The 26,203-nt window shown below is 43.6% G+C and overlaps 4 protein-coding genes and 4 non-coding genes across 14 annotated transcripts in view; 2 read left to right on the forward strand and 6 right to left on the reverse strand.

Moving 5' to 3' along the window:
• Positions 1 to 2,243, forward strand: part of MAP2K1 (mitogen-activated protein kinase kinase 1) — a 100,450-nt gene extending 98,207 nt beyond the window's left edge. Inside the window, 3 exon segments of the mRNA NM_001009071.1 lie at positions 704 to 765; positions 1,207 to 1,252; positions 1,996 to 2,243. Of these exon segments, the coding sequence (NP_001009071.1) occupies positions 704 to 765; positions 1,207 to 1,252; positions 1,996 to 2,109 (222 nt within the window). The 3' untranslated portion in view covers positions 2,110 to 2,243.
• On the reverse strand, positions 147 to 10,648 carry SNAPC5 (small nuclear RNA activating complex polypeptide 5). 4 transcript variants are annotated; one of them, XR_008539621.2, is made up of 5 exons: positions 9,131 to 10,648; positions 6,826 to 6,915; positions 5,910 to 6,047; positions 1,563 to 2,211; positions 1,237 to 1,381 (listed from the first exon to the last, which is right to left on the reverse strand). XR_008539621.2 is itself a non-coding variant. In XM_003952681.5 (4 exons), exons 1-3 carry the CDS (start codon positions 9,218 to 9,220, stop codon positions 5,931 to 5,933), a joined length of 297 nt encoding a protein of 98 aa, XP_003952730.1. In that variant the 5' UTR covers positions 9,221 to 10,648; the 3' UTR covers positions 1,237 to 2,211; positions 5,910 to 5,930. The 4 variants fall into 4 exon arrangements, 3 of the variants coding, with proteins under 3 accessions (XP_063651266.1, XP_003952730.1, XP_063651267.1); XM_003952681.5 differs by having other exon boundaries at positions 1,237 to 2,211; XM_063795196.1 differs by lacking the exon at positions 6,826 to 6,915 and having other exon boundaries at positions 147 to 2,211; positions 9,131 to 9,401.
• A 157-nt stretch (positions 10,649 to 10,805) lies between these two features.
• On the reverse strand, positions 10,806 to 16,607 carry RPL4 (ribosomal protein L4). The gene is made up of 10 exons (XM_016928400.4): positions 16,266 to 16,607; positions 14,835 to 15,006; positions 14,535 to 14,641; positions 14,092 to 14,230; positions 13,270 to 13,394; positions 12,857 to 12,986; positions 12,431 to 12,587; positions 11,775 to 11,858; positions 11,543 to 11,663; positions 10,806 to 11,138 (listed from the first exon to the last, which is right to left on the reverse strand). The coding sequence occupies exons 1-10, from the start codon at positions 16,266 to 16,268 to the stop codon at positions 10,893 to 10,895; spliced, it is 1,284 nt and encodes a 427-aa protein (XP_016783889.1). The 5' UTR covers positions 16,269 to 16,607; the 3' UTR covers positions 10,806 to 10,892.
• LOC112205657 (small nucleolar RNA SNORD18) lies at positions 12,732 to 12,800 on the reverse strand. Its single transcript, XR_002939755.1, has one exon. It is a non-coding gene; the product is annotated as a small nucleolar RNA SNORD18 (small nucleolar RNA).
• On the reverse strand, positions 13,503 to 13,574 carry LOC112205656 (small nucleolar RNA SNORD18). Its single transcript, XR_002939754.1, has one exon. It is a non-coding gene; the product is annotated as a small nucleolar RNA SNORD18 (small nucleolar RNA).
• LOC112205756 (small nucleolar RNA SNORD16) lies at positions 14,289 to 14,387 on the reverse strand. Its single transcript, XR_002939843.1, has one exon. It is a non-coding gene; the product is annotated as a small nucleolar RNA SNORD16 (small nucleolar RNA).
• LOC112205658 (small nucleolar RNA SNORD18) lies at positions 14,720 to 14,791 on the reverse strand. Its single transcript, XR_002939756.1, has one exon. It is a non-coding gene; the product is annotated as a small nucleolar RNA SNORD18 (small nucleolar RNA).
• ZWILCH (zwilch kinetochore protein) overlaps positions 16,539 to 26,203 on the forward strand; it is a 44,442-nt gene continuing 34,777 nt past the window's right edge. The window contains exons 1-3 of one of the 4 annotated variants that reach the window (XM_054667708.2): positions 16,539 to 16,596; positions 20,363 to 20,414; positions 25,481 to 25,576. Coding sequence is in view for 1 of the 4 variants with exons in the window: in XM_510495.9 (XP_510495.1) it covers positions 16,838 to 16,890; positions 20,363 to 20,414; positions 25,481 to 25,576 (201 nt within the window). In the remaining 3 variants the exon portion in view is untranslated. Of the gene's footprint in view, positions 16,891 to 20,267; positions 20,415 to 25,480; positions 25,577 to 26,203 lie in introns of all 4 variants that reach the window. The other 3 variants (XM_063795190.1, XM_510495.9, XM_063795189.1) reach the window with 3 other exon arrangements.

Consider the following 26,203-nt stretch of genomic DNA (forward strand, 5'->3'; position numbering starts at 1 on the left):
CCCACATTTCCTGGACTGCATGGAACGCCATGAGCCCAGTGCTCCAGAGCCTTGTACTGTATAGTGCTGCATGATCACCATGGGAAAATCTGAAAACAGCCTCATTTCTGGAATGTACAGGTAACATTCTTCGAGATCCAGCCCTCTGTCAGTTAACGTTTTATTAACTTTTCACTGCCTCTCTAGGGCTCAGAAAAGGGATTTTTAAAAACCAGTTTGCTTCTGCAGGTGCTGTCAGACCTGGGCTATGCCTGGTGGTTTGCACGTGCCCCTAGCTGTTGCTGCCAGTAAATTGCTGGTTACGTTCCCATGCCGCACTCCAAGATTTACCATTGTAGAGTGTCAGAGCTTGAAAGGGTCCCTGAGATCATTAGGCCCAACCTCTTCATGTCATAGAAGAGTAAACTGAGGTTCATAGAGGAATAGTGATTAGTTCAAAATCACCCGACAAGTGAGTGGACTTGACTTGGTCCCAATTCTAAATGTGCTATTTGAGATCAGTGGTTCCAACATGGTTACCCAACAGGCAGCACTGGCCTTCTACCTGTGCCTTTCCTTGACTGAATGAGAGTAGTACTGCCTTTGGACTGCAGAGAAGACTTTAAAAAAAAGTAGCACTGGCTGGTGGTAGGGGTGGGATGGGGAGAGGAGATGGCTGGAGCAAGGAGCCAGGCATTTTTCTTATCTCAACATGTGTTTGCAGCCTCCTCCAAAACTGCCCAGTGGAGTGTTCAGTCTGGAATTTCAAGATTTTGTGAATAAATGGTAAGTTGGCTCCTTGTTCTCTGGAAGCGTATACTCTGGATTTGTCAGGCTCCCCACCCCATTTCTGGAAGCACCGGCATTGCTTCTGCAGGCAGAGTTTTGCCCTTTACCCTCCCGTCTGATGATTCTTGGCTGCTGCCATAAGCCCTTTTTTAGAGTGTCAAGACTTATGTGGCATGTCTAACTACATCATGGATGTAGTAGCTGCTCCTTTTGGTACTTGCTCTCCAGGGATTGGCACGTTGCTTTTTGACCTTAGTTTAACTCAGCAAGAATGTATTAACTTACTGTGGGCATGATACTGTGCTTAGAACAGGAGGATGAATCAAGCCCAGGCAATCCTCAGCCTCTAGTGTGCAGAGAAGACAGGCATGCAAACATGTTATTTGAGCTAGAACCAGTGCCAGGCAATAGCTCTTACCTTGTCTTTCTTCCTTTAAGCTTAATAAAAAACCCCGCAGAGAGAGCAGATTTGAAGCAACTCATGGTGAGTCTATTTATTCCGGATTCTTACAGTACCTGTTTATTCATTTGTTCTTCTTCTCTGTCAGTCATCTGTGCAGTACTTCCAGAGCCCATTCATTCCCTGCCCACTGTGGTCCAGCTGAGCCTGGGGCTGCAGAATACCAAACACCAGTCTCCTTTGCTCTCCCATCAGTTTAAGGGAAAGCTGGGGTGACCCCCACAGCCTGAGTAAGCATATGCCAGAGGAAAGGCCTGAGGGGGCCACGGGAAAGAAAAGGCCAGCCCACCCCCTTCATGGGGATGCCGCCTTTCCCTAATACTGACTGCCTCACCTTACATTCAGCCTCCTTCCAGAGTCACTCTCCGCCTGCTGTCTCGTTTGGTGGCAGTGGAAATAGCTAAGTAATACTGTAAATATCTGGACAGCCATAGACGGTGTATATAGTATAATATGCACTAAGTCCATCATTTTCTTTGTCCCTTCTAACAAGCCTGTGAGGCATTTAAGGCAGAGTTACTGTCTCCATACTGCAAGAGTAGGCTCCAAGAGGTGACTTGCCCAAGGCCTCACAGCTGCTGTGACTGGTGGAGCAGGTCTTTGGGCCTGCAGCTGGCCCCACTGTTGCTCAGGGGCAGGTGCCAGGTGCTCTTTCCAAGTGCAGCACAAGCTCTAGACCTGAAACTCTTGGATTTTCCTTCCTGGTGGGTTTTGTTTTGTTTTTTGTTTCTTTTTAACACCACGTTCTCTCGTTTCCTTACATGCAGGTTCATGCTTTTATCAAGAGATCTGATGCTGAGGAAGTGGATTTTGCAGGTTGGCTCTGCTCCACCATCGGCCTTAACCAGCCCAGCACACCAACCCATGCTGCTGGCGTCTAAGTGTTTGGGAAGCAGCAAAGAGCGAGTCCCCTGCCCGGTGGTTTGCCATGTCGCTTTTGGGCCTCCTTCCCATGCCTGTCTCTGTTCAGATGTGCATTTCACCTGTGACAAAGGATGAAGAACACAGCATGTGCCAAGATTCTACTCTTGTCATTTTTAATATTACTGTCTTTATTCTTATTACTATTATTGTTCCCCTAAGTGGATTGGCTTTGTGCTTGGGGCTATTTGTGTGTATGCTGATGATCAAAACCTGTGCCAGGCTGAATTACAGTGAAATTTTGGTGAATGTGGGTAGTCATTCTTACAATTGCACTGCTGTTCCTGCTCCATGACTGGCTGTCTGCCTGTATTTCGGGATTCTTTGACATTTGGTGGTACTTTATTCTTGCTGGGCATACTTTCTCTCTAGGAGGGAGCCTTGTGAGATCCTTCACAGGCAGTGCATGTGAAGCATGCTTTGCTGCTATGAAAATGAGCATCAGAGAGTGTACATCATGTTATTTTATTATTATTATTTGCTTTTCATGTAGAACTCAGCAGTTGACATCCAAATCTAGCCAGAGCCCTTCACTGCCATGATAGCTGGGGCTTCACCAGTCTGTCTACTGTGGTGATCTGTAGACTTCTGGTTGTATTTCTATATTTATTTTCAATATACTGTGTGGGATACTTAGTGGTATGTCTCTTTAAGTTTTGATTAATGTTTCTTAAATGGAATTATTTTGAATGTCACAAATTGATCAAGACATTAAAATGTCGGATTTATCTTTCCCCATATCCAAGTACCAATGCTGTTGTAAACAACGTGTATAGTGCCTAAAATTGTATGAAAATCCTTTTAACCATTTTAACCTAGATGTTTAACAAATCTAATCTCTTATTCTAATAAATATACTATGAAATTAAAAAAAAAGGATGAAAGCTACTTTTGCTTTTGTGGTAAGCTTTTCAATTTCTTTAGTACACAAGAAATACTGGTTTAGCCAAGCAACACTGGTGAGGGGGAAAGGTGAAGATGAGGAGGAGGCTGGAAGGCAGAAACACGACACCGAGTTCAGTGCTTTGGACTAATGGGGCTTCCTGTAATTTCAATCTCTGGACTCAGTCCAGCTCTTCTCACCCAACACCCTTATCTGTGACTCTTCCAACCACCTTCCTTGTGGGACCTGTGAATAGATCCTGTATATTCCTTTGATCTCTTTTATACAAGGGAAAAGCAGCTGATGGGGGACTGGGAGCAAATCTGAGAAAAATGACACAACATTTCTTATCTCACAGAACATTTCTCATTTTCCATATACCAATAGTTGAGCTGAGGGCCTGCCTGCACTTTTAGGCTAGTCATGCTCATAGGAGGGCCTTGCTGGTGGCCAGCTTGCCTACCTGGTGTGGGAGCTTTCTGCACAACATAGGACAGTCTGTCTCCTTTGCGACATTAAGCAATGGTTTCCCTTCTTTCACCACTTACACTTAACCACACCTTCCTGGAAAGGAGGAATGTGCCTGGCGCTGGCTTTGTCATACCTGTGAGGTGGCAGTGATGTCACAAAGCCATTGGGAACTTTTAGGTACATTTGAGGCTGCTGGTCAATACCTCTCCGCTCATTATTTTCTTTGAAAGGGCAGGTTACAGAAACTAAAGCCAACATATATATTTATAAATAAAAGGCCCATTCCTTTTTAGATTAAAAACAAAACTTGGGTAAATAATCTTCTAAGTAGGTAGTCCAATCTAGAGGGACCAGAGCTTGGGATATTGCCAGGATTTTTTAAAAAATGATCAGTGTTGTATATACTGCTGCCTAAGCTAGTCAACTTTTTTTTCTCTCACTGTGAAGTATAGCTTTTCTAAGTCAACAGTTTAACTTATACATTTTCAACATATAAACATTCAGGCTGGGTTTTAACATTTACACTGTGTGTCTTTTACAAATGACAGGATACCACCACTACTGAGAATGTTTCATTAAAATGAGAATACTACCTCCTTAGGAGAAATGTTATAACCTGGTATCTAAAACCTAGATCTGACCACTTTCATGCTCAGTGTCTTTTGAGGGGTGTTTAGATTTTTTTTTTTTTTTTTAATTTTTAGCCAAGAATTATGATCCCCGCATGAATCTTGCAGTGTTTTGAGCTCCCAATGCCAGATTCTTACTGAGATACCAATGATAGTTGGATTTTTAAATGATCTCATTAGCACCTCATAGCAACCTGTGAAACTGCTAGAGCAGATGTGAGTATCTTCACCTTACAGATGGGAACGTGAGTTGCAAAGAGGTGAGAGGACAAGTGACCAGTTAGTGGTAGAGCTGGAATTCATCGTCAAGTTTTCCAGCTTTTAAAACCCATGCTCATATTTTAAATTAGACCCCCAAAATTTATGTACCTTGATGCTTTTTGCTCCCAAACTGTCTTCCCATTGTGTGTTCTAAGGAACATGCTCATTTAAACTTCTGGCTGTTTCCTCTAAAAGCAGCTCAAAATAACTTCAATGAAATGTGGATTAACAAAAAAAGTATTGTTTGTTTTCTTTGGGAACTGTTACATAAGTTCTGCTTGACATGATTCTTTGTGTTTTGTTTGGCTTTTACTGTTGCTTGGGCAGGGGAAATTAATTTTATAAAATTAAGCAACTACTTATTTCATGGTAGTCAGTGGAAAAGGGACAGTATGCAGAAATGAACCTCAACTTCAGATACTAAGTAAAAACTCTTATTCTGTAACTGTCATCTGTTAACAAAAATCCAGTCTTCCGGCCTGGTGTAGTGGCTCACGTGTGTAATCCCAGCACTTTGGGAGGTCGAGGCAGGAGGAAAACCTGAGGTTGGGAGTTCGAGAGCAGCCTGACCAACATGGAGAAATCCCATCTTTACTAAAAATACAAAATTAGCCGGGTGTGGTGGTGCATGCCTGTAATCCTAGCTACTCTGGAGGCTGAGGCAGAAGAATCACTTGAACCCGAGAGGGGGAGGTTGCAGTGAGCCAAAATCGCGCCATTGCACTCCAGCCTGGGAATAAGAGTGAAACTCTGTCTCAAACAAAACAAAACAAAAAACAAAACAAAAAATCCAGTCTTCCAAGCATGGCACATCTCTCTTAAGGACCAGAAATGGATTTCAAACCATCCTGTTGTATCTTTTCCTCGGAGAAGGAACTGCTGCTTCTCTCTGTCGCTATCTAGAAACCAGCAGGCTCCATGATGGCTACTTATAATTTATTTATAAAACATTTTACCAGTGAGTGATGTCTCAAGTGAGAGGTGATAACAGATACACAAAGCAGTTTATAGCATGCAATATTTCAATGCCTCTGAGAGGTAGAAACAGCTTGTGCTCTCAGATGGCCCCCAGTCCTTCCCCTTGTCATCTTTCTGTCCTAGACTGTGTCCTAACTGCTCACAAGGGTTCAGCGGCATGCAAACAGTCTTTAATTGGTTTTCTTCAAAGAGGCATTGTTGACTGGAAAGACTGGCTTGTATTTAAACTCTGCTCTTTTTGCAAATGCTAGACTTTCTCAACAGTATTTCAGAGGAAATTTTGTTTTGAACAGTTAACTGAATCTGACCAGATTACAGACAGCACCACCCATATTACTCAATGCTAAGACACAGCATCTTTGATTTTCTGTATGTCATAACATTCTGAAGCTTGAGTTACCGATGGAGCCATTTTTGCAACTACACATCCTCCTTATAGTTCCTGCTTTCCTTTCAAGCAGATCACAGGGCCCAGGGCAAGATGATTTCCTTGAGGAGAAGTAGCCTGAGCCTTAGAAATGCAATTTGTATAACTGACCAGCCTGGCTTTCCCCCTCCTTTAGGAATCTGATTCTTCTTCCTCTTCCTCCTCCTCCTCTTCCGTCACATGACTCTTTGTGCTCAGCTCCAGGGTTGTTTGGTTGATTGATGCTTCATTGTCTACATGCACCAACATCTGTATTGGCCAAGGGCATCACAGATTAGCAGGAAAGATGCTGGCCTCAAAACAGCAAATTCTTAAAAATGACTTAAAATCAGATCTCAATTGCATATCTATCCCCAGTACTTATGACTAAGAGGTATGGCCACTTTCCTTTTATACCCCCACCTCCATTACCAAAATGGGGCAACAGTAAATGCCCCAGATTCAGTAGAATGTTACCTCATTTACAAACATTATTACACAAAGCTCCATAAGATTTGTGCCAACTTACATGTGCTGCTGTATCATGGTTTTAAATGTCTTAACACACAAAATCTGGGAGAACTGCTCAAATATTGTGTACTTAGATTTTGCTGACTTACTTCAGGGCATTTGGTAAGAGATGAGTATGATGAGGACTGGAGCTCATCTTTTAGCACTGTGCCTTGTACTTGAAGCCACACTCTTGAATCCCAAGGTTACTTATTCACAAAAAATCAAGAGTTTTGACATCGTCCTACAAAAATCTCCACTCTCCCCCGGGTTCATCTGAGTAACTAGACAGAATGGATGACGAGGAGGATGGAGGTAAAACATTAGTAACTACTTAATTAATTAGTGTATAACTAGCTGGTAGGAAGGTGGTTAATGGAGAGTTGCCACCTTATTAAACCAGAAAACTGTTATCAGCACTTCTCAGAGCCCTTTGGGCTAGGTAATGTGATTTACAACAGTTCTTCACCACCCAAGCAGCATGGGAGCAGAGCAGACTTTGCATGACTCTCCTAGGCCTGTACTTGATTAAGCTTACATCATGTGACTGTTCAGGTACAGTGTGAGAAGACAGCATCTCATCCCCTCTTCTAGAACTGATCATTGATTGGAGGGCTAATTCTTCAACCTAGAAAAGAAGAGTTGAGGACACTTTTCCTTACTATTTCACTGGACTACTGATGTGGGTAAACTGCTGGGCACACTATGAAACATTTGCATCAAGAGAGGGAATGAAAACTATCTCTGTGTTGCTCTAGAGGGAAAGTTGGGGGGGTAGGCTCTTAGGTTTTCTTTTAAGGAGATGAGTAAAGAAAGACTCTAGCCCTTTTCCCCTGGGCTGAACAGGTGTTCTGGCTGAGTCATGGCTTCCACTTCCACAGACCTAGCAACTCAAAGTACAAGTGTGTCATTAAAACAGCCAGGTGTCATCTGATTCCTCAGAGAGAGAGATTCCCTGGACCTGAGGCTGTTACTCAGTAATGAGAACGTGAAGGAAAGAAGAATAGAAAACAGAGGTGTTTGCTGAAGCATAAGGAAATCTGGGCTTTGGAGGTGGTCATCAATACACTCATTAAGTACTTGTAAGGGTACCGTGGCAATATAGAAACACAAATAAGTGGAGGGCATTATGACTTCCCTAAGGAGGCCGGGCGCGGTGGCTCACGCCTGTAATCCCAGCACTGAGGCGGGCGGATCATGAGGTCAGGAGATCGAGAACATCCTGGCTAACACTGTGAAACCCTGTCTCTACTAAAAGTATAACTTCCCTAAGGAAAAATGCTTATGATTTTGATATGTCACAGGTGTACAATACTTTTCCTTTTACAAAGGGCTTTGGTAATCCTCACCTCATATGGACTTAAAGTTTCTGAAAAAGGGCCGAGCCCAGTGGCTCACGCCTGTAATCCCAGCACTTAGGGAGGAATAGGCAGGTGGATCACCTGAGGTCAGGAGTTCGAGAACACCTTGGCCAACATGGTGAAACCCCGTCTCTACTAAATACAAAAAATTAGCCCGGCGTGGTGGCACATGCCTGTAATCCCAGCTACTTGGGAGGCTGAGACAGGAGAATCCCTTGAACCCGGGAGGCGGAGGTTGCAGTGAGCCAAGATTGCGCCACTGCACTCTAGGCTGAGCAACAAGAGCGAAACTCTGTCTCAAAAAAAAAAGATTGTGAAAAGAATGCTGAGCAGGGATTAGCATAATAACCTCCCTGGGACTTTTTTTTTTTTTTTTTAAGGCAGGGTCTCCCCATATAGTTGCATGCTGGAGTGCAGTGGCACAATCTGGGCTCTCTACAGCTTTGACCACCTGGGCTTTGGCCATCCTCCCACCTCAGTTTCCCAAGTAGCTGAACTACACTACAGGCACGCACCACCACGCTCAGCTAATTTTAATTTTTTTTTGTAAGGCCGGCCGCAGTGGCTCACGCCTGTAATCTCAGCACTTTGGAAGGCCGAGGCGGGCTGATCGCTTGAGCTCAGGAGTTCGAAACCAGCCTGGGCAACATGGTGAAACCCCGTCTCTACTAAAAATACAAAAATTAGCCGGGCGTGGTGGTGCACACCTGTAATCCCAGCTACTTGGGAAGGTGAAGCACGAGAATCGCTTGACCCAGAAGGCGGAGGTTGCAGTGAGCCGAGATCATGTCACTGCACTCCAGCCTGGGCGATACAGTGAGGCCCTGTCTCAATTTTTTGTAGAGACGAGGTATCACTATATTGCCCGGGCTGAGGGGCTGCATTAAGCACAGGTTTGGGAAGTGGCCCACGTGGGCCTAAATCCCGACTCCTCCTCAAGGCCATGGCGTCAGTAACAAGAGCCACTGGAAGCTCCAGACATTAGGACAAGTCTCTTCTCCCAGGGCCTCAGTTTCTTCCTTGGTAGCATGGGAGGATCTAGGAGTTCCTTCTGGCTTGGCAAAACTAGAGCATTTCAAGCGCCAAAACAAACTAGAAAACAGCAGCTCAGGAGGAAGGGGTCGGTGGCCAGAGGGGTCTAGGCGAGCCTTCGGGAGGGAGCACTTCCTCAGCGTGCTGTCTGAGGGCCATCAACATTTACAGGAAGCAGCAGGTAGGACTGCACTTGCCAAACACAGATCCCTGGGCCTCACCCTAGACTTGCGAGGTCAAGATTCTGAAAGATAGGGCCTAAGAAGCGCACAGCAAACTCCCCAGGTGATTCAGATACCTGTTTGTTTGTAAACCTCTAAATTGGCGCCACCACAGCTAGTGAGTAGCGGAGAACTGGCCGCAGCAGATGGTCACCACAGAGGCCCAGGTTGGGGGGAAATGGTCGCTCGGGAGGAATGGAGGAGGGGCAGGAGAGGGCCGCGGGGTCACCTTGAGGCGGTTCAGCTGGTCGTGCAGGGCTGCCTTCAACCGCAGCAGCGTCTCCTCCTCCTTGCGCAGTTCCTGAAGCCGGCTCAGCATGTTGCCTGGTCACATAGCCAACCTCCGCGCTGCTGTCGGCCCGGCACTCGGTGATGACGCCATCGCCGCCGACTCCCGGAAACCGAGCGGGGAGGCGGGGCTGCCCGACACATTGGGGAAAGGCGAGGAGTGCGCCCCCTTCCGGCGCCCGCCGTAGCCTGGCCACTCCGCGGGGGACGAGCTGCAGGAAGGGGTACAGCCTGTGTCAAAACACCTTGATTCATGAGTAATGATCAGGATTTTGAAATTAGATCCATGGAGCTGTAAAGAACCTGAAGAAATCTTGGGTTTGGCTATCCTTTAATCCGATAGGCCATTTGCGCACCAAGTGGTCAAACACCGTTTCAAATGACCGGGTGAACAGCACTTCCAACGTGGTGTGCCACCAAGTGGCTATCTTTAACCCCACAAATCCTGCACACGTGTTTGAAATCAGTAGCACATGAACTCTACTGTGTTAAGAGGCCCTGCAGGGTAGGACTCACAGTGGACTTTAAAGGGGTAAGGCTGCACAAAATAGAGAACTAAAGAGCATGAAAATAAAGCCGTGCTAAGAAACGACGTGCTTAAGAACGGAGATTTGGCCCTGGAAATGGGGAGGGTTAACAGATCACCTTGGCTGTGAACTGAGACTGTCTTGACAGTTCGAGACTGTCAGAGAGAAGCTGACAGTTTAACAATCCAGATGCAAAACAAGACTTTTTGACACAGGACAAGAGGTTAATTCTAGGGTAATATTTGCAGTTTAGCTTTATGGGTAAAAAAAAAAAAAAAAAAAAACCCTTATATCTGGAGGCATTTCATGGGTACTTCTTTTGAACACACTTGGTTAACATAATCACCAAGACACACAGGCAGTCCTGAAAAATGCTTCTAGTACTTTTCAGAGAGTCTTGCTCTGACGCCCAGGCTGGAGGGCAATGGTACAATCTTGGCTCATTGCAACCTCCACCTCCCAGGTTCAAGTGATTCTCTTGCCTCAGCCTCCAAGTAGCTGGGGTTACAGGCATGCACCATGACTGGCTATTTTTTATATTTTCAGTAGAGACGAGATTTCATCATGTTGGCCAGGCTGGTCTTGAACTCATTGGCTCAAGTGCTCTGCCCACCTTAGGGTTCCAAAGTGTTGGGATTACAGATGTGGGCCAGTGTGGCCTTCTGGCACTTTTTCAAACCATGGGTGAAAATACTCAACTCTATTGTCATAGCTGGTTAAAAAGAACACTTCTCAAGAGGTAATCAATTTTACTGCAGTACCAAAAAATTGTGCTCTCCAATTGTGCCCTCTTGTGGTTAAAGTTAAATCTTTACAGAATTTAACCTATTTTCCATCTGGTGGGGAGCTAAACTTGAACAGCCTCTGCGTTTCTGACCAAGTCCTGTTACACCTATTTTTCAAGCCACATTATTTAGAAAACCACAATTTTTTTAAATCATTCCCCTTCCACTGAACTCCATGGACTTAGTATAAATCCATGCCCCATTTTATACCACACTATATAAAATGTAACAGTCTAAATTATGGCCAACAAAATGTCACTTTAAAAAAATTCTAACCAAGCTTTACAGAGCACACCAAGTCATGTTTCTCACTGCCTGTATAATCAGGTCTTTATTCAAAAGAAGCTGTCCAAAATGATTTGACCTCTATGGAATAATCAAATTTAAGAGTTTATGCAGCAGGCTTCTTTTCCTCTGTAGTAGGTTTCTTCTCTGCAGGCTTCTTTTCAGGGGCTGGTTTCTTGGTAGCTGCTGCCTTTTTTCCCACCAGAGGCTTCTTCTGCTTCTTAACACCAACAGCAGCCTTCTTTCCTTTCTTACCTACCACAGGCTTCTTGCCTGCAACCGCCGCCTTCTCATCTGATTTGGCTTGTAGTGCCGCTGCTGCAGCAGCTGCCTTATCCACCCGGAGCTTGTGCTGCAACAAATTAGGCAGAAAACAGTAAGAATCAAACCCCTGTAAGAACTTAATGTATCAGGAAGAGAAAAACAAAAACAAAACAAAAAAACCAGCCGGGCACGGTGGCTCACGCCTGTAATCCCAGCACTTTGGGAGGCCGAGGCAGGTGAATCACCTGAGGTCAGGAGTTTGAGACCAGCCTAACCAATATAGTGAAACCCCGTCTCTACTGAAAATACAAAAATTAGCCGGACATGGTGGCGTGTGCCTGTAGTGCCAGCTACTTGGGAGGCTGAGACAGAAGAACTGCTTGAACCTGGTACGTGGAGGTTGCAGTGAGCTGAGATCACGCCATTGCACTCCAGCCTGGGTGACAGAGCGAGATTCCGACTCAAAAACAAACAAACAAAAACCCCACTCACATTCCTGGCCTGGCGAAGAATGGTGTTCCGGCGCATGGTCTTTGCATATGGGTTTAGCTTCAACATGATTCTCAAGTTTTTCAGTGGGTTCTTCTTTAGGACTCTGCGATGGATCTTCTTGCTATAAAAAGGCAGATACTGTATCAACATTTTACTTAACATTATACACATACAAATTTTTGAAACAACCTATAGGGTTGGGGCGAGAATTACACTCTAAGTATCACTTTACCGTGGTGCTCGAAGGGCTCTTTGGATCTCTGGGCTTTTCAAGATTCTGCTAAGATCTGTATTAATCATCTTGTGCATGGGAAGACTGAAAGGGAAAAGATTGACATGTACATGTAAAAGTAATCAACCAAAGAACAGGAAGCTCAACTGAAGCTTTATTTTTAACCACTATGCTCTCCAAAATATCTACTACACTATCACTTCTCATAAACATGGACCAGGCCGGGTGTGGTGGCTCACCCCTATAATCCCAGCACTTGGGGAGGCCGAGGCGGGTGGATCACCTAAGGTCAGGAGTTCCAGACCAGCCTGGCCAACATGGTAAAACCCCAACTCTACAATTAGCCGGGTGTGGTGGCACACGCCTGTAGTCCCAGGTACTTGGGAGGCTGAGACAGGAGAACTGCTTGAACCCGGGAGGCGGAGGCTGCAGTAAGCCACGATCACACCACTACACTCCAGCGTGGGTGAGACAGAACAACTCTGTCTCAAAAACAAAACAAAAAACCAAAAATATAGACCAGGTGAGTCTCATTTTGGCATACTGTTGCTGCACATAAGGGGAAATGGGAATAAATTTAGAAAACATGTAAGCCAATTCTGAATGTTAATATCCACAATATAAACATCTGTGCTTAGTATATGAAAGATACTTACTTGTAGTTACTCTTGAGGGAAGCGGCTTTACGCCAAGTGCCATACAATTCATCTAACTTCCGGAAAGCACTTTCAGTCCAAATGCAGAAACGTCCCACATGCCCACCAGGAGCAAGCTTCAAAATGTTCAGCTTGCTTACATTAAGCAGAGTAATTCCTTTTAAAGGGAAAGAAAAATTAGGGAGCCTGTATTTCAACAAAAGAAACACAAATTATCTTTATGGCTTAAGACCTATAAAAGGTACCTGAGAACTTATTAATTATGAAGTTTCAACCATCAATGGTGCAACTCTTTCAGCCATAAATCAGAACTTCCACAAAATCATGTGTTTCAGAAACACGGACCTTAAGTGGAATCTCATCATAACAAAAGCTGAGTAGACTTGCAGAGTATACCTAGTCAATATATGTAAGCAGTTTAATTACCAGGGATGTTTCTGAAGGCCTTGATGATACCATTATCCTCATTATAGATGATGCACGGGCCCCTGCGCTGGATACGGCGACGGTTTCTCATTTTGCCTTTGCCAGCTCTCATTCGCTGAGAGGCATAGACCTACAAAGTGAGCAGTTTTAGTATTCTGATTAAGATAGAATCTCTGCAATAGATCTTCAGAGTTTTAATTCCTTTTTACAGATGATTAAACTGGGCACAATAACTTGCCAAGGTTACACAGAGCCATAAACAGCAGTTAGGATTCAAACCCAAGTAATCGGGCTCTGAGGTTCTTGTTCTCTCACACATTAAGGCTTAGCTATACTGCCCTTATCTTCTGAAATTCAAAGTGACAAACTGTGAACAAGGAGTACCAAACTGTAAATGTGCTCATTGAACGGACCTTTTTGATATCATTCCAGGCTTTAAGTTTCTTAAGGAGCAAAACAGCTTCCTTGGTCTTCTTGTAGCCTTCAACTTTATCTTCAACTACCAAAGGAAGTTCAGGAACTTCCTCAATACGATGACCTAACAAAAACCAATGACACTTACTTGGTTATCCTGAAACTTTTGGGAAAAAAAAAAAAAATCAAACATTTTATACAACCAATAAAAGCAAAATGGTATTCCGTTTGCCAAGTCAGAATTTCCACAAATATCATGTGTTTCAGAAACACGGACCAATTAAGTGGAATCTCATCATTTTGACAGTTAAATAAAAATGCGATGGGTACGCAACAGGCAAGTTTAAGTTGGAAGTTTTCTAAGGATATACTAAACTACTACTTGAATAGTTCCCCAGTTACGCTAGTATTCCCTGATTGATTTGTCAGATTTAAGTAGTCAGACCTAGTATTTGGTAAAGGATTAAAATTTAATCAGACACTTCAGAATGAAAACAATGTGCAATTTTAACAAAGGTACACGTGAAAGAAAAGTGGGGCATTTTGTATCACTGATATGAAATATTTTTGATTAAAACATTTTTAAACTGATATGTAACATGTATTTCTGGAGTACATTTGATAACTGAATGCAGTCATTTGTCAAGATCAAATCAGTGTAACTGGAATATCCATGAACTAAAATATTTTATGCTAAAAACATTCAAATTATTCTCTTCTAGCCATCTTGAAACGGGTTACTGTGAATAAAAATCACCCTAATGATCAAATAGTATGTCTTATTTCTTCTATCAAACTCTCTTATATAAAGTATTACAAACCTTTAGACATGACCAGTGCTGGTAGGGCTGAGGCAGCCAGGGCAGAACAGATGGCATATCGTTTTTGGGTTGTGTTCACTCTACGATGCCAACGGCGCCAGGTTTTGGTTGGTGCAAACATTCGGCCTCCACGACACATCTATTTTTCCAGTCAAGAATCACATTTCTCAAATTTTAGTAATTACAAGGTTATTTCTTGCTCAGTAAGAATTTTCGTCAACCTTCTGTACCAGCTTACTGACAGCAGGCAACTGTCGCTGAGAACAGAGTAAGACGCAAATTACGACATCATTGCAAGCAAAATAACCCCATATAAATGAAGCCCCTTCTCTTCAAGACAAAAAAAGGTAATATTTTTACACCGTATTATCATCAATAAACCAGACCCAGGCCGCTAAATTCCATCAGAGCTGACCAGTCTTAGGTAGTTAAACAAAGGATACGTTTCCAAAAGCACCCTGGCCAGAGCGGTGAGTCCCACCACCTCGAACTCTGGGAATTCGAGCCACAGCTCTGCCAGTACCCCAAGACTCAGCACTAGTCTGATGACCTAAAATTGAGAAGAGATAAAAGTTGTAGCTGCTTCATCATACATACCAACCCATGACTATTATGCATGGTAGCAAACAGCATCAGAACATCCGAGAAAATCATGTGGTTCAGAAACACGGACCAATGAAGTGGAATTTCATCACTACTGTAAAGCAGTCCCTAAAATATCTGCAGAAGATATAAATCCATACCTGCTAATTCACTGACAGCGTAGGGCTGTCTGTTGTTTTTGCGCAAGTTGGTGTGAACAAAGTTCACAATATCTGGTCGAATAGGAGCCTTGAATACAGCAGGCAAAGTGACATTTTTGCCAGATGACTCCCCCTTTTCGGAGTACACAGATATCAGTGGGCGAGCACACGCCTAAAGAAAAAGACAAGGATTATTTTTATTGACAAGTAATGTTTGAAGCAAACTCTTCTCATACCCCAACAATACCATTAAATACTCAATTGCAGAAGAGACTGGTATGGTGGGGCAAACAACCCTTAAACCAAAATAGCAGTAAATAACTAGAACCCTTAGAATCTCAACCTCTACTGCACAATTTTATTTTCAAAAAGAATTGTTTATCATAAAACTTTCAAAGCAAGCCTTATAAAGCACAATAGCTAAATCAAAACCATATTGTAAGGTTTGGAGATGCTGTTTAATGCCAATTAATCAGCAAATCCTGTCTACCCGGGCTCTACTCATCCCAACTTCCATCCCTGTCCCACTCACCCTCACCCTCTACTAAACACGTGTTTCCAAAGCTCACCAGTGGAAAGACTGGTGATATTACTTTTTGTTTAAACCTCCAAGTCTTCCCAACTGTGAGTAAAATGAAAATCCTGAGGCTGACCTACACCATCTTCTCTACTTCTGATCTCAACTCCCATACACTCTTCCAGATATTTTTCGGTCTCAGGACCACCCAGCACTTGCCTCAGACTTTCCAAGTGTTCACTCTAAAGCTCCTCTTTGCCAGCTTTCTCACATCCTTCAGGCCACTTTAAGCTTTCTCTGATCACTGTTTAAAGCCAAACCACTCCTATTCCCTATGTTTTCATCTCTTACTACCATCTAATATTACTATGTATTTAGTCCAACTCAACTATGATCCCAGTCAGGACAGTGTCTGTTTTGTTCGCTTAACTCCCCCGGCACACAACACTACATAGTATATACGAACACTATTTGTGGAAAAGCAGTACACATGTTTACACTGGTCTTATTACGAGTTGGCTAAGGATTCAAAGATTTTGATAACACCGAACAATTTTTAAGCGAAGAGAACCAGAAAGCTTTTAATAGAGATGATTCCTAAGCTAGGCAGAGACAAGCATCCAGAAAAAGGCTAAATAAGCAAATATTCTAACACAAGGTCCCACTGCTCCTGAGAACGACCCAGTGCTTTCCACTACTGCTTCCCGGCGCGTCCTGTGCTGGGAACCCCACGTTGCCTCTAAGATGGCTGCCGTATCGCCGCACATCCCAGTTCCACACCAGAAAAAGACGCCTTTGGTCCTCATCTCCCTCTCCTCGCTCTATCTCCTACAGATTCTACGCTCCGAACCCCAAATCCTTCCTTACTGGCCCCGAGATACGGGGTAAGGCCAGCCAAGAGGACTTCCACTCACCATGGCGGAGAGAGGAGACAGCCACGCTCCTCTCAGCCCGGCTGCTGCCACAGGAAAAGGAAGTGCTTACCACTCCCGCTGTATATGTCACCTTCCCCTTGACCGCCCCACCTTACCCGCCTAAGAACCAACACGGATACAAAAAATATCTCTCTACCACACTACAAAAGTAAAAACGAGAGTGTTATTTCTTTATTTGTGGGAAATTACGGTATCTATTTTCTTCCAAACCTAATAATAATTCTTAGAAAATAGGGACTCCTTTTCGCGGAATAATCCATAGGGGGCGAGGCCAACTCTCGCGAGTCGAGGTCAACTCTCGCGAGTCGAGGTATCTTCTCCCCAACCACTGCGCCTATTTTAATTATTGCAGACGGAAGTTGAAGACTGTTGACATAGTAAATAGCTCTGGGTGGCTTGAAATGAAAGTTTAACTTTGCGGACAAACAGGACTTATTGTGGGGGGGGTGGTCAAAATAGTCCCGGCGGGGCGGGGCCATGACCCCTGACGTCGCCGGTCCGGCGCGCAGTTCAGTTTGGCGGTTCTGGTACCGCTCTCATATTGGGGCGGGATGTGGGAGCGGCTGAACTGCGCAGCAGAGGAGTTTTATTCTCGTCTCCTTCAGTGAGTCTAGTCTCTTCTTTTGGCTGGGGTCCTGGGACAGCACTTCTTTCCCTGGGTATCTGGATCCCCGCCCTAAGCCTCTTGCCACTCTGGGGATCAGCGCTTTGCCAGCTTTCCTGGGGTCCGGGAGTTGGGGAGAGGCCGGTTCTCGGCTCCGGTGTGGGGTTGACCGTGTGGGAGCTTGCTTGTCTCAGGAGAAAACGTGTACGTCATCAAACGAGATGGAAGGTGGCAAGTGTTCCAAGAGGCGATTTATTCTTTCTACTGATGGACACACTTGCCATAAGTAGAGGCACCACCCGGGATACGGAAAACTAGGTGTTGGCATCCTTCCCCGGTTTAAAGCCTTGTTGACTCCTAAGAGTGAAATGTGGTGTTAGTCTGTTAATCTCTATTATTCGAGGTAGTTGCCACATGAGCTACAATTGTAATGATAGCAGATTGGTGTGTTGCGTTTTGAAAACACCTTTATTTTTTCACTGTGCTCCAAGACTTCATTTTATTCTTATGGTGAAGTACTACTACCAAGGGGATTCCATCAAGTTCTGCATCCTATGTAAAAATCTAATCCATAGTTCTCAAATTTAGCATGCATCAGAATCACCGGGGGATTGTCAAAACACAGATTGCTGGGCCCCACTTCCAGGGTTTCTGATTTAGTAGGTCTGAGATGGGGCCAATTAATTTGCCCTCCTGATAAATGCTAGGTGTAACGGATACGGCTGGTGGGGCATCACACTTTGAGAACCGCTGTGTAATCTAGCCCATGATTTCCTAAATGTTATAATTTTTCATTGTTTATCTTCATTGCTTTTTTTCCTGCTTACAAAAGTAGTGACGCTTGTAAACGTTTTGAATAGAAAGAGCACTAGCTTTTAAAAAAAACTGGCATGTCTTGGACATCTTTCATTGTGACTCCTTATAGATCTATCTCATTGTTTTTAGCTGCTATATAGTATTTCACTCTATGGCTGTTTCATCTTTATTTAAGATAAGGCCGGGCGCGATGGTTCACGCCTGTAATCCCAGCACTTTGGGAGGCCGAGGCGGGCGGATCACTTGAGGTCAGGAGTTCTAGACCAGCCTGGCCAACATGGCAAGACCCCGTCTCTACTAAAAATATAAAAATTAGCCGGGCATGGTGGCGGGCACCTGTAATCCCAGCTACTTGGGAGAATTGCTTGAACTCGGGAGGCAGAGGTTGCAGTGAGCCGAGATCGTGCCAGTGCACTCCAGCCTGGGCAACAGAGCAAGACTCTGTCTCTAAAATAAATAAATAAATAAAAATAAAAATCTCCTATTAACTAGGCATGGTGGTGCATACCTGTAATCCAAGCTACTCTGGGCGCTGAGGCAATAGGACTGCTTGAGCCCAGGAGTTGGAGGCCAGCCTGGGCAGCGTAGTGAGAACCCCTCTCTAACAATAAATAAATAAATAAATAAGTCCTCTATTGATACAACTTTATTTAGACCCTTTTTTTTTTTTTTTTTTTTTTTTTTTTGAGACGGAGTCTTGCTGTGTTGCCAGGCTGGAGTGCAGTGGTGCGATTTTGGCTCACTGCAACCTCTGCCTCCCGGGCTCAAGCGATTCTCCTGCCTCAGCCTCCCGAGTAGCTGGGACTACAGGCGCATGCCACCACGCCTAGCTGATTTTTGTATTTTTATTTTTAGTAGAGAAGAGGTTTCACCATGTTGGCCAGGATGGTCTCAATCTCTTGACCTCGTGATCCACCCACTTTGGCCTCCTAAAGTGCTGGGATTACAGGCGTGAGCCATCGTGCCCGGCCCATTTAAACCCTTTATACTTCACATAGAAAGTATAACACTGTTTTTTCCCCCGCTACTGGGAATTTTCACACGGGACCTCAGATCAATACCTGCAAAGCTGAATTAATCTTTTCCTCCAGCTGGACATTCTACTTCTGAATTCTGTCTCTGAAGCGTTCTAATTCCAAAACTCCCACCCCTGCCTTATCTAGTCGATCCTCTTATTCTTCCTCCATCCATGCTCTTTTCATTCAGGCCATTATCAGTTCTCTGAAGTGCTACAAGTTATTCACAGCTATTTTCCTGGACTCCAAGTTATTACCCTCCCCATTACTGTCAGATCTTTCCCATTTAAAGTCATTTAGTGAGTTCCTCTTGGCTTTCAGGTTAAAGTTTAAGCCCTATAGCTAAATTTCTACTATAGCTTCCTATACTTGCCTCTCTCTGAGCACTTATCACCATGGAACTGTGGTTTACTTGTTGGAATCCAGTCAGGACTGTGAACCAGGGACTATGCTTTTGTTTGATGTTCTCAGCATCTAGCAGGAGTGACTGGCCTCTATTAAACATGCTGGATACATTATTGCAAGACTGATTAAGTGCACGGTGAAACCGCATCTCTACTAAAAATACAAAAAGAAAATTAACCCGGCATGGTGGCAGGCTCCTGTAGTCCTAGCTACTCTGGAGGCTGAGGCAGGAGAATGGCGTGAACCCGGGAGGCGGAGCTTGCAGTGAGCAGAGATCACGCCACTGCACTCCAACTCCAGCCTGGGCCACAGAGCGAGACTGCATCTCAAAAAAAAAAAAAAAAAAAAAAGACTGATTAAATAACATCCCTGAGTTATACGTAAGACATAAACATCTGTAAGAATAAATCACGATCTTTCACAATATGGCAAAAGTGAATCAGTCATAGGCCTAGCTCTTCTGTTTCTATTTCAGGAAGTCATATAGTATTAGATCAAATATAGATATAAATGGTTTCTTGAAACAGTTCTGTTGGGTTCCTTCAATGACTAAAGATTTCTTTTCAGTGTAGATCAGGCTGGTGTGTATTTTGGTATGTTAATGGATTACAGTTTAAGTGCTTTAGATTCACTATTTTAAAACTTTCTTGAATTAAAGGATAATAATTAAATGATATCCTGGAGTTTCATGCTTACATTTTGAAAAGGAAATGGTCAACATAATCAAATTTACTAACTTTGAGTAACAAGTTATAAAAATGGAGGACAGATGCTTCCATTTTAGCCATAGAAATCTAAGGCCTAGGACCCTTAAGTAACTTCTCTGTGGTTACCCACTGATTCAGTAACAGATCAGAATCCAATCATTTTTACTTTGAAAGGTCATGTGGCAAGTTACATTTTAATTTTAACTGGTGGTGTGTTTGAAAAGACACACAGTAGAAGCAGGCAACCCAATTTCCTGCTGCCTCTGAGAATCAGTTGTACCCAATTGAGGGCAACAGTCTATTAATCTCTGTCACAGTTTTCTTTTTTGGTTCTCTTTTCTTCTTAACCTAATGCTTCTTTTCTGCTTTTTTTCTCTCTCTGCAACTACATCTTAGGGCTGCTGTAAGTACTTGCTTTTTGCCTTTCCCATAGGTGTCCTGCAGAGATAAAGTGATGACTGACTCCTGAGTGTGAATAACAGGAGAGATAATGTAGTTCTGTTTTTCACATGTGGTTCTGCGTTTCAGGAAATTTAATGAAGAAAAGAAAGGAATCCGTAAAGACCCATTTCTCTATGAGGTATGAACAATTTGGTTTTTAAACACAACTCTAATCCTAAAATTGTCTGTTTTTATTTTTATTTTGAGACGGAGTCATGCTCTGTTACCCAGGCTGGAGTGCAGTGGCGCGATCTCGGCTCACTGCAAGCTCCGGCTCCCGGGTTCACGCCATTCTCCTGCCTCAGCCTCCCGAGTAGCTGGAACTACAGGTGCCTGCCACCACACCTGACTAATTTATTTGTATTTTTAGTAGAGACGGGGTTTCACCATGTTAGCCAGGATGGTCTCGATCTCCTGACCTCATGATCCGCCCGCCTCGGCCTCCCAAAGTGCTGGGATTACAGGCTTGAGCCACCGCGCCCAGCCGAACTTCTGATAAATTATTTAGTCACCACCCTATAATCAAGATATAGAATATTTCTATCCTCTCCAAAAATGTTCTTATGTCCCTTTACAGTGAGCCCTTTGCCCTCCCTTAGTTCCTGGCAAACATTAATCTATTTTTTGTCTCTGTAGTTTTACCTTTTCCAGAATATCCTATAAATAAAATCATACAGCCTTTTGGTTCTGGCTTCTTTCAATTAGTATAATGCATTTAAGACTCATCTATGTTGTTGTGTGTATCAACAATTCATTCTATTTCTGAGTAGTATTCCATTGTATGGATGTACCATAGTTTGGTTATCCATTCACCAGTTGAAGGACATTGGGTTTTTTCCAGTTTTTGATGATTATGAGAGCTGCTATAAGCATTCATATATTTATTTAGCATTTAATACGTGCTGAGTGTTTCATAAGTAAACTCTCCATACTTGGGGAGATAAAACCTATGTCCATGAAATAATTAGCAAACTAAAATAAAGTATACATTAACAGACAAGCTGGGGGGGGGAATACTCATGAATGAGAAGCTGTAATATCTATATTTATGTGTGTGTGTGTGGCTATATATATATATATATATATATACACATATATCTCTCTCTTAAAAATCAATGAGGAAGATGGCTGGGCACGATGGCTCATGCCTGTAATTGCAGCACTTTGGGAGGCTGAGGCGGATGGATCACCTGAGGTCAGGAGTTCGATACCAGCCTGGCCAACATGGTGAAACCCCAGCTCTACTAAAAAATACAAAAATTAGCTGGGCATGGTGGCGTGTGCCTGTAGTCCCAGCTACTCAGGAGGCTGAGGCAGGAGAATCACTTGAACCTGGGAGGCAGAGGTTCCAGTGAGCCAAGATTAAGCCATTGTACTCCAGCCTGGGCGACAGAGTGAAACTCCGTCTCTAATAAAATAAAATAATAAAATAAAATAAAATAAAATATAAAATAAAATAAAATGCCAGGTGCAGTAGCTTGTGCCTGTAGTCCCAGCTACTAGAGAGGCTGAGGCAGGAGAATCACTTGAACCTGGGAGGCAGAGGTTGCAGTGAGCAGAGATCACACCACTGCACTCCAGCCTGGGCGACAGAGCGAGACTATCTCAAAAAAAAAAAAAAAATCAATGAGAAAGACAAAAAAGTATAAAAGAAGAATAGGCAAAGGACACGAGTAAGTAATCAAGAAAGAAACATGCAAATAGAGTTACCTTTCACTGTCTGAATTCTCACTAGCCAAACTCAAGAATCAGATATATCTGGGTAAACTCATTTATCCCTTCGTGCCTGAATTCTTGCTGCTTGATATCTTTATTAGTTTCCTAGAGCTGCTATAGCAAAATACTGCAAATTAGGCAGCTTCAAACACAAAAATTTATTCTCTCCCAGTTCTGGAGACTAAAATTCTGAAATTAAGGTGTCAGCAAGTGCATGCTCTTCCTGAATTCTCTAAGAAAGAATCTTTCCTTGCCTCTTTCTACCTTCTGATGGTTTCCAGCAATCTTTGGTATTGCTTGGCTTGTAAACACATCACTCAAATCTCTGCTTCTGTAGACACGTGGTATTCCCCCTGCGTGTCTATGCCTCTCTCTTTCCTTTTAAGTATACCAGTCATTGGATTTAGGGCTTGCCCTAATCCAAATTAATCCTCATCTTGATTACATTTGCCAAGATTTTATTTCCAAATAAAGTCACATTTATAGGAACTGGAGGTTAGACCTTCAAGATACCATTTTTGGGGACACACTTCAACCCACAACAGTACCTGAAACTTCTCAAGAACCTAGTAGATTAGAATAACACAGTATCCTTGGCTCTCTGTGCTTGGTTTCTTCATGCTTTAATATCCAAACTAAGAAACCAAATGGATTCAAATAATAAGAATATTTATGATTAATAAGCATATTAGAAACTGCTGTTTACCTTGGCCGAGTGTGGTGGCTCACACCTGTAATCCTAGCACATTGGGAGGCTGGGGTGGGAGGATTGCTTGAGCTGAGGAGTTTGAAACCAGCCTGACCAATATGGTGAGACCTTGTCTCTACAAAAAGCAAAAAAAAATTAGCTGGGTGTGGTGTCACGCACCTATAGTCCCAGCTACTACTACTGGGAGGCCTCAGCTGGAGGATCGCTTGAGTCTGGGAGGTTAAGGCTACAGTGAGCCAAGATGGTGCCACTGCACTCCAGTCTGGGTGACAGAGCGAGAGCCTGTCTTCAAAAAAAAAAAAAAAGATAAAAAGAAACTGTTCACCATCATTATTGATCAAACAAATGACAAAACAGTAAGATCTTATGTTTCGCTGTGAGATGGTAAAAATAAACAATGAAAATGCTTTTTTTCTGTCTTTTTTTTATTTGAGATGGAGTCACTCTGTCATCCAGGCTGGAGTGCAGTGGCGCGATCCTGGTTCACTGTACCTCTGCCTCCCAGGTTCAAGTGATTCTTCTGCTTCAGCCTCCCAAGTAGCTGGGATTATAGGCACCCACCACCACGCCCTGTTAATTTTGTATTTTTAGTGGAGACGGGGTTTCACCATCTTAGCCAGGCTGGTCTCAAACTCCTGACCTCAGGTGATCCGTCCGCCTCAGCCTCCCAAAGTGCTGGGATTACATTCGTGAGCCACTGCACCCAGCCATGAAAATGCTTAATATGTTGATATAAGTGATGGAAGTATAAATGTGTAGGTGCAACATTTTGAAAGGCAGTCTAATAGTATCAGTGTGATTTTAGGTATTAATCTTAAGAAAATAATTCAAAAGTGTTCATTTGAATTGATGTCATCAATTGTTTATAATAGCAAAAAACTGGAAACTACTAAAATGTCATACAATATGGAATTAGTTATGTGACAAAAGAGCTGTGGTACTAGACTGCCAAAGAACATTGAATGACACAGACATTCATGATATAAAACTATTAGAATCCTGTTTTTATTAGGCAAAATCCTATTAGATATCTAAATAGATACATTTCTATTTTTATTATTATTTTTTAAAGAGATGGGGTCTTACTCTGTTGCCCAGGCTGAAGTTCAGTAGTATGATCAAAGTTCACTGCGGCCTCAAACTCCTGGGCTCAAGTGATCCTCACACCTCAGCCTCCCAAGTAACTGGGACTACCAGTGCACCACCATACCTGGCTATTTTTTTTTTTTTTTTTTTTTTTTAAGAGACATGGTCTTGCTGTGTTGTAACTAGTCTCAAATTCCTGGCCTCAAACCATCCTCCCATCTCAGCCTCCCGATTAGCCGGGATTACAGGTGCCAATGTGTCCAGCATATGTTTGTATTTAAACAGAGTTATATGCTTGGAAAAGGAATGTGTACCAACCAGGCTAATAACGGTAATGATTATCCTGTGCAGAATCTCACTCTGTTGCCCAGGCTGGAGTGCAGTGGCATGATATTGGCTCACTGCAACCTCCACCTTCTGGATTCAGGCAATTCTCCTGGCTTAGCCTCCCGAGTAGCTGGAATTATAGGCACCCACCACCATGCCCAGCTAATTTTTGCATTTTTATTTGTTTATTTATTTTTTACTTTTTAAGATGGAGTCTTGCTCTGTTGCCCTGGCTGGAGTGCAGTGGCACAATCTTGGCCCACTGCAAGCTCCACCTCCCAGGTTCAAGCAATTTCTGCCCCAGCCTCCTGAGTAGCTAGGATTACAGGCCCCCGCCACCATGCCTGCCTGATATTTTGTAGTCTTAGTAGAGATGTGGTTTCACCAGTTTGAGCAGGCTGGTCTTGAACTCCTGACCTCAAGCAGTCCACCCGCCTCAGCCTCCCAATGTGCTGGGATTACAGGCGTGAGCCACTGTGCCCAGCCTAATTTTTGTATTTTTAGTAGAGATAGAGTTTCCCCATGTTGGCCAGGCTGGTTTCAAGCTCCTGACCTCAAGTGATCTATCCGCCTCGGCCTCCCAAAGTGCTGGGATTACAGGCGTGAGCTACTGTACCCAGCCTGTTTTCAAACTTTTAAATAAACTTCCAGTTGGAATGAGAATGTATGAAGTTTTGGCCAGGACAGTGGCTCATGCCTGTATTCCCAGCACTTTGGGAGACAGAGGTGGGAGGACTGCTTGAGGCCAGAATTTTGAGACCAGCCTGGGCAATATAGCGAGACCCCATCTGTATGAAAAATAAAATAATTAGCCAGGTGTGGTGGCACACACCTGAAGTTCCAGCTACTGGGGAGGCTGAGGTGGGAGGATTGCTTGAGCCCAGGAGTTTGAGGCTGTAATGCACTATGCATGTGCCTATGAATAGCCATTGCACTCCAGCCTGGGCAACATAGTGAGACTCTGTCTCTTTTTTTTTTTTGAAACAGAGTCTCACTCTGTCCCCCAGGCTGGAGTGCAGTGGCATGATCTCGGCTCACTGCAAGCTCCGCCTCCCGGGTTCACACCATTCTCCTGCCTCAGCCTCCTGAGCAGCTGGGACTACAGGCGCCCGCCACCACGCCTGACTAATTTTTTGTATTTTTAGTAGAGATGGAGTTTCACCGTGTTAGCCAGGATGGTCTCAATCTCCTGACCTCGTGATCCACCTGCCTTGGCCTCCCGAAGTGCTGGGATTACAGGCGTGAGCCACCGCGCCCGGCCGAGACTCTGTCTCTTAAGGAAATTTTCCATTGACTGGTCTTTATGTGTTTAGATAGTAGAAATATATAAGTGTATGTATAATATTGCTTGATACCTGTTTTAACAGGCTGATGTCCAAGTGCAGTTGATCAGCAAAGGCCAACCAAACCCTTTGAAAAATGTTCTAAATGAAAATGACATAGTATTCATAGTGGAAAAAGTGGTAAGTACTGGTTTGACTTTGTGGTTGTTTAATTCTCCATAACCAAATTTGGTTTCTTGGGAATAATCTAACGTACACGTTTTAAAATCAGCATCAGTGAAAATGAGTTCTCATTCTTTTAGGAGTAAGTGTAGTGCTGTCCAGTACAAATAAATATGAACCACATATGCAATTTAACATTTTCTCGTAGCCTCATTAAGAAATAAACAAGTAAAATTATCAATAAATCGATAAAATTCACTTCTTTCTTTTTTTTTTTTTTTTGAGATGGAGTCTCGCTCTGTCACTCAGGCTGGAGTGCAGTGGCATGATCTCAGCTCACTGCAACCTTCACCTCCCGAGTTCAAGCGATTCCCCTGCCTCAGCCTCCCAAGTAGCTGGGATTACAGGCGCCTGCCACCACGCCTGGCTAATTTTTTGTGTGTATTTTTAGTAGAGAAAGGGTTTCACCATATTAGCCAGGATGGTCTCAATCTTCTGACATCGTGATCCACTCACCTCGGCCTCCCAAAGTGCTGGGATTACAGGGGTGAGCCACCACGCCCTGCTGACTTCTTTTGTTGTTCAGTTCCATGAATTTTAACACGTATGTAGATTCTTGCAGTCACCACCACAATCAGGATATAT

The sequence above is a fragment of the Pan troglodytes genome, chromosome 16 (genome assembly GCF_028858775.2).
Source record: "Pan troglodytes isolate AG18354 chromosome 16, NHGRI_mPanTro3-v2.0_pri, whole genome shotgun sequence".
Lineage (NCBI taxonomy): Eukaryota > Metazoa > Chordata > Mammalia > Primates > Hominidae > Pan > Pan troglodytes.